This window comes from Anneissia japonica, unplaced genomic scaffold (assembly GCF_011630105.1).
Source record: "Anneissia japonica isolate Jap-2015-1 unplaced genomic scaffold, ASM1163010v1 scaffold352_len1594369_cov220, whole genome shotgun sequence".
Taxonomy (NCBI): domain Eukaryota; kingdom Metazoa; phylum Echinodermata; class Crinoidea; order Comatulida; family Comatulidae; genus Anneissia; species Anneissia japonica.
In genome coordinates this window covers 115,513-129,204 of record NW_022751928.1, presented here as the reverse complement: position 1 = coordinate 129,204, position 13,692 = coordinate 115,513, and the positions used below count along the sequence as shown (strand labels likewise).

Below are 13,692 nucleotides of genomic sequence, written 5' to 3'. Positions count from 1 at the left end.
AAAAGGCCAAACAGTAAAATGAGAGCTATAAAATGGTAAAAGAATCATTTCCTTATGAAGTTAAACAAGCTTAACAGCTGTAATACAGCTGTTTAAAGAAAAATATTTGAGAAATCAGCCTTCAAAGTTTACAATTTCGGTCATTTCTTCAACAGAAACCATCACTAAATTGTTAAAAATTGTTGTTTTAACATTGAAAACTGGAAAAATAACAGCATAGCAAGGTTAGATTAGTGCAATAAAATAGATTTCCAAAATTTTGACATCCCTCCGGCTTGCTTTGGCCATTATATCCGAAACAGGATTTGGGACGAGTTATTTGGTTAGGTTTGCTTGTACATGTATTTATTTATTTACAATATTAAACTCATATTTAAATTTTCATGAAACAGAATTATGCTGTTAATATTTTTGACAGAAATTAAAATAGCTCATTTAATCAGGAAGCTGTTCCTGATTGAATACAGTATGTACTGTCCTGTAATCACACCTTCAATGACTCATGATATTAAGATTACATTTGTGATATTTCCTCCATTTAATTGCATCTCAGTACATCTCACTAACAACTCCTTTACCTAACCAATTATAGAACAATAATATTCAGAAAACAAGTGTATATTCTTCTGTTTATATAATAGATTATGGTATGAAACATGTTTATAAAAGGTGTTTGTATTGTGATGAGCACAAACTGTGCATATATAAATGAAATAAAATAGATTATGGTATGAAACATGTTTATAAAAGGTATTTGTATTGTGATGAGCACAAACTATGCAATATAAATGAAATAAAATAGATTATGGTATGAAACATGTTTATAAAAGGTGTTTGTATTGTGATGAGCACAAACAATGCATATAAATGAAATACACAATCTGTCTAATAATTGAAATCAGTTAATATAGGAAACACATAAGCTGGTACAGTATACCTAAATAATGAGCAGCTAACTGTAGCATTTGTCCACTTAGACGAGCAGTTCAGAGTATGACACACAAATGAAAAGAACTTGTTATAACTACAAACATATAATAAAAAGCCCATAATATTTGTTATAATTTATGTTAATTGTGAATGAAAAAGGTAGATTATACATTGTAGTGCACCAAACACTTATTTCTCTGTACTGACATTAAAACATCTTGAAAATAAAACATCTTGAAAATATTAACTAAAATTCTCTATATTTTGTCAATTTGTTGTTGATCAGCTATATAAATGGGTTTGCTTATATTTGGTAAACTATGTATTTCATGATTGCTTAATGATATTAATTGCTTAATGGAGGATTTATTGATATCCTCTCATAGAGGAGATATTAATACTTCCTTGCTCTCCTCAAGGATTTTTATACAGTTTGTCCTCACATACTACACGCACCCCTACTCTTAAGTTGAATTTGACTACCAGTAAATATTTTCATGCCAAATAAAACAAAAGCATATGTTATTCTGTTGATTAATCTATTTTAAAATATTGTGTATGTACATGCACTTTCTAATACATTAATTATAATTGTTATAACTGCTACATAAATGTTTGATGGTCACAACAGGGAGATGGTTACATGGCAGTTAGGCTGTGTTCTACAGTATGTATTTTGTTGGCAGCTTTTGTTTAGATAATGAGACATCTACTTGGCTAAATTATGTTCATACCCTAGGCCCAAGAGCTCAACATAATATGGGTTCCAAAGTTCAAAACCTAACATACTAATTTTCTCTTGTAATGTATGACCTAAACCTCATCTTAATAATAAATAATATTAATAATATTTGAGCATTTATATTGTGCTCTTTACCGGAGTCTCACAGTTGCTTAAAAACTATAGACATTAAGATTTTGGTAATGAAAACAAAATCCAAAATTACCTACAGGTAATTTCTGAGCTAAATCTGTGAGAACTAGGTAGCATTTCTCTTTTGAAGGCTATAAGCCAAGTGTGATAATAAACTGGGAAGGGTGTCAACAATATATTTTTACACTTTTAAAGGGAGCTAGGCTGAGAACCACTGAATCATTGATAATATTGTCAGTGATGTGTAATCTAATCTAAGCAGCATAATCTGCCATTAGCAGCAAATGATCAATAAAGACCTTTTGAAATTGTGCAGCCTAAGCTGAAGTCACAACAGTTATGTTATGCATCAGGAGGAAGAATACAGGGGATGAAGGTGTGGACAACATTCCAAAAACACAAGAGAACACATCAATAATACATGTCAGGGTAATTTCATTCCAAACTGTGTTTAAGATACTGCTGAAAATTTAGAAAGGGACTTACAAATCCATGGCACTCTCATACTTAATTTTAATTTTAAATGTAATTTTTCTTTCACGTTAAAAAAATATTCAAACATTAAGCTCTTCTCGGACAGTCCAAGTCCAACCTACCCAGTGTTGACCGCAAGCAGACTAAAACAAAAAAATTCCCCAACCAGTCGTGGCACCAGAAATTGATAACAGTGGTCTGAGTCCAACAGAGGGGTCCGAACCAAGGTGCCACTTAAAGGCTATGTTCTCACATGGCAGCTAACAGTTAGCAGGCGCTATCAGTTAGCAAGTTTAGCAGGATCCGGATCCTGCTAACCGTTAGCTGCTGTGCGTCCATACGAGAAAATCCTGATCCGGATACCAAAAATATGATGATCGAATCACTGGCCAATAGGAAACTGGAAATTGTAAACGCGTACGTGTGATTGGTTGATGATAAAAACGCGCTCAACTTGCTAACCGATAGCGCTTGCTAACCATTAGCGGTATCCGGATACTGCTAACGGTTAGCGCTAACTGATCTGGCGTTCTCACGCAGGTGCTAACGGTTAGTGCTAACGGTTAGCTCCTGATCCGGATACTAGGGCTCTCGTGAGAACCAGGCTTGAGTGTCGGACAGGGTCATGGTATAAAATCCCTTGGTTCATGGGGAGAGATTTTATGGTGGCCCAAAATTGTTCTTTTAGTTCACAATAACTTGTTTTGGATAGGCAAATTTGTTGAGGCGTTGGAGAATGGGGATCCATGCTTCCAATTTTTCAACGGGTAACTAATTTCAATTCCTCTACCCCAATCACTAGGGAGCTTTTGATTTGTTTGACGATGTGATGCTAGAATAGAATCACTCATGCGTGACAGTCATACCGGGTGTACAATGTTCTTTGCATACGCAGATTTGGCCAAGCTGCATCCTAGAATGATGAGAACTTAATGTTTGTGCATGCACAGAAGACTTTTTTAGTGACGTCATAACGTTCTATGTCCTACCTACGTCGTGCGATCAAAAGCTACCTAATCACTTGCCCCACTCCCTTGGTAATTCTGTGCACAAAAAAAAAACATTACACCTAAGAAACATATATATAAAATTTAACATCTAGGCCCTAGAGTAACTCCTCACTATAATACTAAACACTTGACACGCTAGGAAGGCACCCTGGGTATCCCAGCCACATCCATCCGGGAAGTGCCTAGGGCCGGGCCAGGCCGAGCCTAGGCTAGACAGATCAATACATACAACAGGGACTACAGGTACAGACTGAAGTACTGTACTGACATTCCACTTAAAAAGTATTTTCGCATGAACAGTAATCCTTTTCAACAGTTTCTACTTACTAGGCCTAAGGTAGGCCCCAAGAAGGCGTGGTGAATTAGAAGTCCCAGCAACGTTGGTAACGGTACCTTTGCAGTATCCTGTTGACAGCTGAGCTAGCCAGTTTGATTCACTATTTTGCAGCTCCTGCGGTCACTGCTCCTCACCACCAGGTACCAGCTGCCGAAGCGTTCATAACAATGTAAATAAAAGTGTTCGAATATATGCATGCTTACCTATATCAACGACTTATTCAAGGTGTTCTGGAGAAATGACTACAATTAGAGCTTTGCTAAAACAGTGTTTTAATGAACGAGTACGATGCAACTCACCTATCCAGCTAGCCTCGAGTGTTGATAATCTGTCTTCTCTTGGTTGTTGCCTCCTGATCTTTTGCGCTGTGCTCTACTGTTTAATTGAGAAAGTGTGGTTTACGCATGCGTCGTCCGTTATTGGACCCGAATGTATGATTACAGTACCGTACTCGCGCGAATAAGCGCCCGGGCGCTTAAAATATTTTGCACTTTTGAGGGGCGCTTATTCGAACGGGGCGCTTATAAAAACAGAGTGAAAATTGAGGGGGCGCTTATGGAAATATATGAAAATCGATTGGTTCTTATGAGAACTTATTAAATCCAAGAGGCACATTTTCAATGAAAAACGATTAAATAAGGACATCAGGAAACCGCAAATTACGAATGATGCTGCGGCGGAAAAGTTAATCGTCCAGAGAGCATGGCTTGTCATGACAAGAATGTTGTGAGTACAGTATTACATAACAGCAGAATAGCAGGACAGCATGATCATTGCCGGTTTTCTTGACAACTTAGATGAGAATGTGTTAAAGGTGCAAATTGTCGGAAAAAGAGTAGTGGGACTAGGCTATAGACAAATGAAAGAAGATCAAATTTGGAAATATACTGTCCAGGGAGCTCTCATCATTCTGTCAAAGATAAATATCCTGACTTTGATATTGACTAAAGGAGAATGTGATTCCACTCCACACCTCAAATCATGCCAACATCCACAGTCCCAGGATTGATTGGGTTATTGAGGGGGCGTTTATTCAAATTAGAAGGGGCGCTTATTCAAACGGGGAGCTTGAGGACATTTTCTCGATTATTCGATAGGGGCGCTTATTCAAACGGGGCGCTTATTCGCGCGAGTACGGTACTGACGTTTCGTTAATGCTGAATGAAACGAAGTGGAATTTTTTCATTATTTTTAAATTTAAAAAAAATGTCCGGGACCCACCTCACCACTCAAAATGTCATGACTATTGATTGATAGTTGAGACTGCATATGCCGAACATAATAATTAGTTTCAGTTTTATCGGAATGCAGGGGAGGATTTGGGTTCAAATTTTAGGAGGTGTTCAAAATGTTCCTAACAACCACCCCACCCCCCCCCCACACAAAAAAGATGATCCGACCCCCGTGAAAATGTTTATTCCTAGATTGCAGGAAATGAGCTTTCCCGACTTCTGAAGTGTCTTTTAATGACTTTTAAGTTCTTCATAGTAGCAAAAAAATTGAGTAGTTGCATACGTAGGCCCTATTCTTTTTTTTTCATGAATTGATATGAACCCCAAAGAGAAGGTGGGGGGGTGGGGAAGAGGTCGATAAAATGTTGATTCCTAGATGGTGGGAAATGAGCTTTTTAGATTTCTGAGGTGTGTTTTAATGACAGTTGACATAAGCAAGTTTCCTCCTCTCGGAAACAATTTAATGAATCAATGTACGTACCCCAAAGAGAAAGGTGATCCCGGGAAAAGTTTGATTCCTAGATAGCAGGAAATGAGCTTTCCCGGCTCCTGAAGTGTCTTTTAATCACTTTTAAGTTCTTCAAAATTCAAGGTTTTCCCCTCCTAATGAGAGGTCAGGTAATTTTTTTTTTTCCATTTTTATTTACAGTAAATAGGCCTGTTATATGTGTGTAAAAAAAAAATAGTAGTTACATAGGCCTACTTATTCTTTCTTTCATGATGAATCGATGAACCCCAAAAAGAAAGGGGTCGGAGGTCCTCCTTCTGGAAAATTTTGATTTTTAGTTGGTGGGTTCTAATTTTCCCAATGTAATTTTCCTAACAAAAACATTTCAGCTCACGGGTCCTGAAAAGGTAGGTCTAAATTTGTTTTTTTTTTTTTGGCCCATGGGAGGGGGAGGGTCAGGACCCTCTGACCCCCATCTCCAGATCAGTCATGATGTTCTTGCTCCAGGGACGGGCGGAGCGGATTTAGGAGGTTGCCTTTTTGGAAAGTCAAAAAAAAAAAAAAAAAAAAAAAATTATTGATCGCCCCAAAAATGACATCTAACAAAAATTTCCCGGGGGAATGCCCCAGGGTAGTGTTGTCTCTCGATCTCCCCCTCACCCGTTTCTTTAAACATCTCTGGATCTGCCCCAGGGGTGGCGATCGGATTTTCCCAACGGGGGGGGGGTCTGATGTCAAAATGGATGGATATATAGGAGGTTGCTTGGTAGGGGTCCGGGTCAAAGCTTCCAAATGCTTGAATCTATCAGCTACTGTGGATATGAGTGTCACCCTCCCCAGGGGCGGCAGAAGCATTTATTGATTGGTACGGATTGAGAGTCTCCAATAACTAGAAAATTTTGTAAAATTTACACATCTAGATGCTCAGAAATAGCACTCAAGTTCTTAATTTTGTTATTGTCATATTAGTACGGCGGCCGCTGTACCTGTCTCTTATACACATCTAGATGTGTATAAGAGACAGCAAACAGCCTGTAGTATTGAAAAGGACTGTTTTGTCATCGCTATTTAGTTAGAGTACAGTATGCTATGGTGGTTAGGTGGGTTTAATTTTGTATTTCGTTCAGTAATTATGGTAAATTAAGGTATTGTACTACTAGGTATTTTACTACTACTGTTTGATTTGGTTTATACTTCTTGACAAAGGTAAGTTGCGACAGTGATGCCTTTCTTGCTTGGAATCATGATGGAGGTGTAGGCAGTTGTTTGTCTTCTCTAAAATTGTTATGACCGGAGGGAAGTGGACGAGTAGTACTGCACTGTTTGTAAGTAGTTGAGGTTGAGGTACACACACTAAAAGATAGGCCTACTAAACACTGTTGTGGTCTTCTCTGTCATTGCCATGTCCATGTTTATAGCAACTCAATTTTCATTGTTCTTCTGGGGATGTGGGTGGGGTGGGGGAGTGCAGAGTTGTATTAAGAAAAAAATTGTTGTATTATATTGTTTATATGAATCATTGGTAAGATTTTTAAGGTACATGAGAGTGCAATTTGCAGCTCTCCCCGCTGGCGCCACCCCTGTAAATGTCCCCTCACACATTTTTTATGGGGGAAGGGTTGGTTCCCCCCCCCACTGAGTCAAGAAGATGCCTGTAAATTGTTGACATAAATGCATAAATGACCCAGTTTTTAATGAAAGCGCGCTGTACAGCCAGAGTACATCTTATTTTATAGCAAGATACCTGTACTGTATCTCTACCCACAAACATCTGAATTTCCTATAATACTCTAATCGAGTGCACATGCCTTTATTATAATTTGAGAAGTATGAGAAAAAGCGTGCAAAGATAAGAGTGGGTTTCGGCACATTAAGTAGTATTTTCTATGGTACATCACAGTGATTAATTAGATTGATGATGGTGAATTTTACTATATAAGAGTGTCATATCCGCCAATCTAGAGGTACAATTTCCCCAAATTTTACCACCTCGGCCCCAACTGTGGTGGAGCTGAGAGACGTGTGGACTCACGGTTTTGAAGTAAGTACTGTAAAGTAAATACATTAAAAACAATGTTTTAAAGTTTTATTTTCTATGGTAACGTACATCGCACAAATTCTTATTAGATATCTATGGATGAGAATTTGTTGGCGCTTTATTTTGACTATATTATAATGGTGATGTGATGATGATGAATTCTACTACTTAAAAGTGTCATTTCCGGCCATCTTGAGGTACTATTTCCTCATATTTTATCACCTCGGCCCCAACCATGGTGGCCTGAGGTGTTTGTGGACTCGCGGCTTTGTAAGTAAACTAAATACATCAAAGAGAATGTTTTTAAGTTTTTTTGTGTACATTACACACACTAATTAGATCTCTGTGTTTGCTGAAAATCTCTGATACTTTGATTATATAAAGGTGATGTGATGATGAATTTTACTATATAAAAGTGTCATTTCTGGCCATCTACATGTACTATTTCCTTAAATTTTTGCACGCACCCCCTGCCACCAATCCTGAATCCGCTCCTGTTTTTCATTCATCATACATTTACTTTTTGACATTTGAACTTTTTTGGAGGTTCTTCATTTTCTTCTTTGTGTCAGTGGCGTATCTAAGAAGTCTTGAATGGGGGTGCTGAAGGTGGAGGGGCGTGAAGGTGAAGTGGGGCTTGATCAGTTGAGGGGCGCGCTAATTCGCAAAATAAGGTGATTTTAGGTGATTACTTACTACCGTGAATAATTTTTTTTTGGAGGGGGGGAAGAGCGCTCCCCCTAGACACGCCACTGCTTTGAGTCCTGTGTTGCTGTGGTGGCGAACTTGCCTGCACATTCCAGTTTAGCCACTTGTACTAAGGGATTATTCATTCAGGACTCATTCAACAATTCTTATTTTAGGAGATAATGAAAGCTGATGGGTCCAGAGTAAAAGGATGGTACAGGCAGTGGCGGCTTTAAAATTGGGGGGGGGGGGCTAAGCTGTCCGACGGGACTTGAGATCGTATGCCCGAGCAGGTTGCGAGAGGGTTTCCCCTTTCCAAATGAGATTTTTTAAGAAAGCAACCCCTGGATGGCTGGAAATGGCACTCTCAGACTGTGACAGACTTGTGTGGTGTAGGCCTATTTATATATTTTTTTATGGTCTGACTGCCCGATGAGCTATGTCCGACGGGGGTGGGGGGGGGGACTTGGAGGGCATTTTGAAAAGAAAAGATATGTACATAAAAGTTGTTCTTTTCATTTCATTTCGGTGTTGCGCACATGCAAAATCAGGATACTTTGTCCTCTTGCCATTCTATTCTATACTCTTTGGTTGATAAACCAGTGGCGGCACCAGGATTGTTGAAATTATTGGTGTGGGGATGGGAGAAGACAGGGACATATGAAGTGTTGGCAGGGAGGGCAAAATATAATTTGACATAAATCATTAGCCAAAAGGATCATAACCAAAATGGATGGATATATAGGAGGTTGCTTGGTAGGGGTCCGGGTCAAAGCTTCCAAATGCTTGAATCTATCAGCTACTGTGGATATGAGTGTCACCCTCCCCAGGGGCGGCAGAAGCATTTATTGATTGGTACGGATTGAGAGTCTCCAATAACTAGAAAATTTTGTAAAATTTACACATCTAGATGCTCAGAAATAGCACTCAAGTTCTTAATTTTGTTATTGTCATATTAGTACGGCGGCCGCTGTACCTGCCATACTTTTTCTGCCGCCCCTGCTGCCTGTCCTACATGCTTTGTGATTGTTATCCCATCTCCCCTTGCATTATGAATACTACCCTTATTCCCCACCTACCAAAACATTCTTCTTGATTACTCCAATCATATTGTCATCACTTTCATAGTTTATCAATTTCTGTGATAAGATTCTGATAAAAACAAATGGGCTCAGGATTCATGGACACTGTTGGCAGTCTTACTTTATGTAGCACATGTTTTGTCTAATAAAATTATTCAGTATGACTACAAATTATGTGCGGTGTGTTAGCGTAACAAGTCTAAGGCAGTTCAATAAAATAACACAACTCCAATATAGAGTACCAGTAATTCTCTCATTAATTTTATTCTTTATGTTAATTTAAAATTATGTAATTTATACATCTATTTTTTTAGTTTTATTAACAATATAAATGTAAACTACAGTAATTTGGTAGTTTGGCAAGAGAACTTTAGCATACATTTACATAGTTTTAATTGTATTAATCATTAGCTATATACCCTAGATCATGGAGGTTCACCTCCATGCCTAGATATAGGATAAAAGTAAACATGATAAATAAACAAACCATGACCCCTTATCAGTACTACAGGTACAGTATGTCCATTTTTATTGTTCAGGTCATCCCCTAGGTAAATATCTTGGGGTATTCAGTGACCAATTAGTACCTCATCAACAGTCAATCTCCACACTATGGCATTTAATTGGTTCAATGTTTACTGTTTAACAAAGTGAATCATTTCTGTTGTTTTGGGTTAAAGATTCACTCTGATTATGCTAAGAGATATGTACATACAGTAGCATTGACCTGAATCAAAACTTAGTTTTATTGACATGTTCTTTTCAGTGTTTACTGTTACAAAAAATAGAATGGATATTTTTTGTTCAGTGAATTAACATTTAAAACATTTCTACCTTGAAAACTTGTCTTGAATTAATGCTGATGTACATAACATTGACCTGAATATTGTACGCAAGATTTGATTGGATGTTCGTCACCTCCCACCCACTTAAGTGTGTATTTAATGACCAGTCACTGAAGCTGATTCATCTGCATTCACTTGCACGCAATACTCTGAATCAGTTAATAATATAGTGCTTATCACAATAGGTAACCAGATGCCTGTAGAGTTGATTATAATATAGAAGATTAAAGGTAGTAATTGGCTGTAGTTTGAATTTTTTGATGTACCACAAATTGCATTAATTCCTTAATTAATATGATTTATTAATTTATGTATTTTAATGCTTTTTTTTGCAGGGTTTTGATATTAGTTCTACGTGTGTGATTACTTTGGTATGCAGTAACATCTTTACTAAACTGCGATACAAGTTATGTTTTGATCAGTTGAAAATATTTTTTGGTGTTTTTCTCTCTTGAGCATCTTCAATTATCCCTGCAATGCTGCATGGTTCTGCTCCAATACCTTATTGTAAAAACAACTATTTCTTCCAAATGGATAACAATGAAGAAAGGGAAGACATTTTAGACTCTGACATCCTGCAGGATTGCTCCATAGACAGTACAAGGAAGCATGAGGAAGAGTTGGAAGATGTCTACAGTCAGTTGGCTCAGAAGGAACGGGACTTGGTATTGGCGGCTGAACTAGGTAAAGCACTTTTGGAAGAAAATAACCTATTGTTGCAAAAGCAAGAAGATTTTGCTCAAGAAATTCAACAGGTGAAAGAGGTAAGTTGAACAATTGAACATTTGTAATTCAAATAGATAGGCCTACATTTTTGGTTTGTAAATTAAATAAAATAAAGTAGGCACTTTAATGAATGGAATTTTAAGTCTGTGATGAACAGTCATGGTGTTGTATTGGATTTGAGCCAAAGACCCTGAGATTTTAAGGAAAATACTCTAACCACAAAGTGCACATCTATTCCCGAAAAAAATCATATACAATAATACAAATGGTGCTTTCATGTTTGATGTAATTAATAACAAATATAGTAGTCACCCTGTGTAGCTAATTTGTGTATACAGTGATTAATTATTTGGCAAATCATTTTGAAATTTTTAATTTATATTTTTGTGCTAACCAATGATGATTTCACAATTTAAGAAAAGGTATTTAGTTTGAAATCTAGTGATAATATTCCATTAATTTTACTAATTTTGTCTGAAATATGTGATGTGGCATGTGAAACGTGATAAAAAATTATCTCCATGAACTTCCGTAAACTGTTCATAAATATAACCAATACGGTATTTGTTGTTGTTTACATAATTAGGTTTACGTCCTTGGAAACGGATTTGTATCTAATTATGATAGTGGAATAGAATTGTAGCAATTTAGCAAGTTCATTCTAGATGCAGGTAGAATACACAGATCAATAATACTGCATATGAACAATTTCGTCATCCAAAGAAACTATGATGCGTCAACTTTGACCAAACCCTTCTATAGTAATTGTCATGTGTAATTGATTCTACAGCTGCTAATACTGTATAGGAATACTGTAGTACTCTAGGCCTACAGTATATAAAATAAAATATGGTATATTAATATTTATATACAGTATTTTCGTCATTCAAATTTTGAATTGTCATTTTTTTTTATTCACTGATTCTCATGAAAGAATTTTATGAAGTTATAATTTATTGTCTCAGTATGTGCAGTAAAGAAAAATCGATGTTAAAAATTTCTAGAGGTTATTCATATTTATATCATTATTAAAGAGCATATGTTTTACAAGGGTTATATGCAGTCTGTTATATTTGACCTACTTGCAATATGAAAAAAATTATAGTAATACTGTAAACTTATTACTGTAATTATTAATATTAGCTATTAATTTCAGTAAGTGTGAAAAATACAATATTTTTCAATGTTTTCGGTCCATCATAGAACCATTTTCAATGAACAAATTATAATTAAACTAAAGAAGCCACAATTCAAATTCATTCACAATGAAAAATGGTTTCATGACACTTTTCATTTTATTGTGTAGTCTTTGGAACAACAAAATTAAGTAACAGTACAGATTACTGTAAGTACTTAAATGAAAACAAGCTCAAAATCTGTTAAATTTAACAAGGCTCATTCAGGTGTAAATCAGTTTGTGGTTGTTGTTGTTGTCATTTCTATGGTGTTAAGACTTTTGTCATTGTTTTGTGTACAATTTTCGGAGATGCTACAATTATGAAAGCGTATCAACAACTCAAATCTTATCGGTTTTCCAGGTTTGTTAAAGATGAGATATGAACAGCAAATTTATATAATGACAAAAACATTGGTTAAGTATGGGTGATTCCACTTCTGAAAAATATTTTGTACATAAATAATAATTATGTTGCTTTATTTTTAGTATTGAAAAATTTGTATCATGTATTTTCTTTACTGTAACATGATGGTGGAAGAATAAGATAAAAGATAGTAGAATGTCTCGTACTGTAGTACATGTTATGATAGCATAATACAGCTATTATCCCTGATTTTATAATACTAAATAGCATAAATTTTGTAAAGTCATTAGAATAGTGCTTCAGCTGTAATCACATCTCTTTAAAATTACTTAAGTAGCTACTGTATGTGCTACCTTTTCCATTCTCTGGGGAATATCATTGGTTGGGGAAGGGGGGGGGGCAGGGATGTTTATATGATGTAAATTAGTACCAGACTGATGTTGTCCACAAATATAATTATGACCAATTTTGGATTCGAACCAATGATTTTTTAACTTGGACCAAGTTAAAACACCATATTTTGATAGTACAGTGCTATGTAGTACAATACTTCGACGTTTTTGAAACATATTTTTATTTCATACAGTAGTAATACCAGTATGTCTGTTGTTGCTTGATGGCCTTTTGGGTATGAAACACCTACTTCCATAGTATATTAAAATATACATGCTGTATTATTGCAAAGATGTTATGCTGCAAAAATATCGCACTTATAATATAATATACTATCACTATCCGTATAGCAAACAGATCAATATCCACAGACTTTACTGGGGATTGTTGACTTAGATACCATCTATCAACAGAACAACGTGTATTCCGGCCTAAAATACTGTGAATAATGTGTTTGTACAATCCAGTTGAGAAGATGCTTAATCCAAAAGCAAACAAGTGGCGCATACGTTTTTATTTGTTTCAACAAAGCATACATTATCTCATATCATGCAAGAGCATGTCTCTTTGAATATGTCATTTTCTCTGCATTGGCTCTTTATCTGTTGAAGGCAGTTAAAACAGATAATTAAATTTCAGAATTACTAAAAAATAATAAACAGCTTTACTCAAATGTTCCAACTTGTACAGTACAATAAAGAATATTGTTATGATCTAATAGGATCATCCTGGTTTTAATGTTATAATATATTTTGTGTTTTATATTTTATAGACCTAACTGCAATTACTATGCTTTTGGTTAAATAAATTATATACACATAGTACAGTATGTCAGTTTGCTTAGTCTAACATATTTCTATATATATATATATAGCTTTTTTGTATTCTGTAAATGCTGTACAGGCTTCCTGAATGGGATAATAAAATATTGAATATAAATTTATGCTTGAATAAGTTTTATCAACTGGTGCTATGATATGCAGAATGAATGTAATAATCATGCCCACATATATCATTCACCGAATTACATATTTAAAATGTTGCCATTCATCCTCAACTAACATACTGTAGGAAT

The 13,692-nt window shown here is 35.9% G+C and overlaps 2 protein-coding genes across 8 annotated transcripts in view; one reads left to right on the top strand and one right to left on the bottom strand.

Annotated features, from left to right (window-relative positions):
- Positions 1-4,019, bottom strand: part of LOC117121979 (phosphatidylinositol 4,5-bisphosphate 5-phosphatase A-like) — an 11,556-nt gene extending 7,537 nt beyond the window's left edge. Inside the window, exon 1 of one of the 3 annotated variants that reach the window (XM_033267429.1) lies at positions 3,925-4,019. The gene's annotated coding sequence lies outside the window, so the exon portion shown is untranslated. Of the gene's footprint in view, positions 1-3,615; positions 3,723-3,828 lie in introns of those variants that run through there. The other 2 variants (XM_033267430.1, XM_033267431.1) reach the window with 2 other exon arrangements.
- A 2,310-nt stretch (positions 4,020-6,329) lies between these two features.
- Positions 6,330-13,692, top strand: part of LOC117121928 (bicaudal D-related protein homolog) — a 29,737-nt gene continuing 22,374 nt past the window's right edge. For 3 of the 5 annotated variants that reach the window (XM_033267337.1, XM_033267336.1, XM_033267333.1), the window contains exons 1-2: positions 6,330-6,405; positions 10,293-10,721. In XM_033267337.1, coding sequence (XP_033123228.1) covers positions 10,434-10,721 — 288 coding nt within the window. In that variant the 5' untranslated portion in view covers positions 6,330-6,405; positions 10,293-10,433. Of the gene's footprint in view, positions 6,406-6,525; positions 6,631-10,071; positions 10,188-10,292; positions 10,722-13,692 lie in introns of those variants that run through there. The other 2 variants (XM_033267335.1, XM_033267334.1) reach the window with 2 other exon arrangements.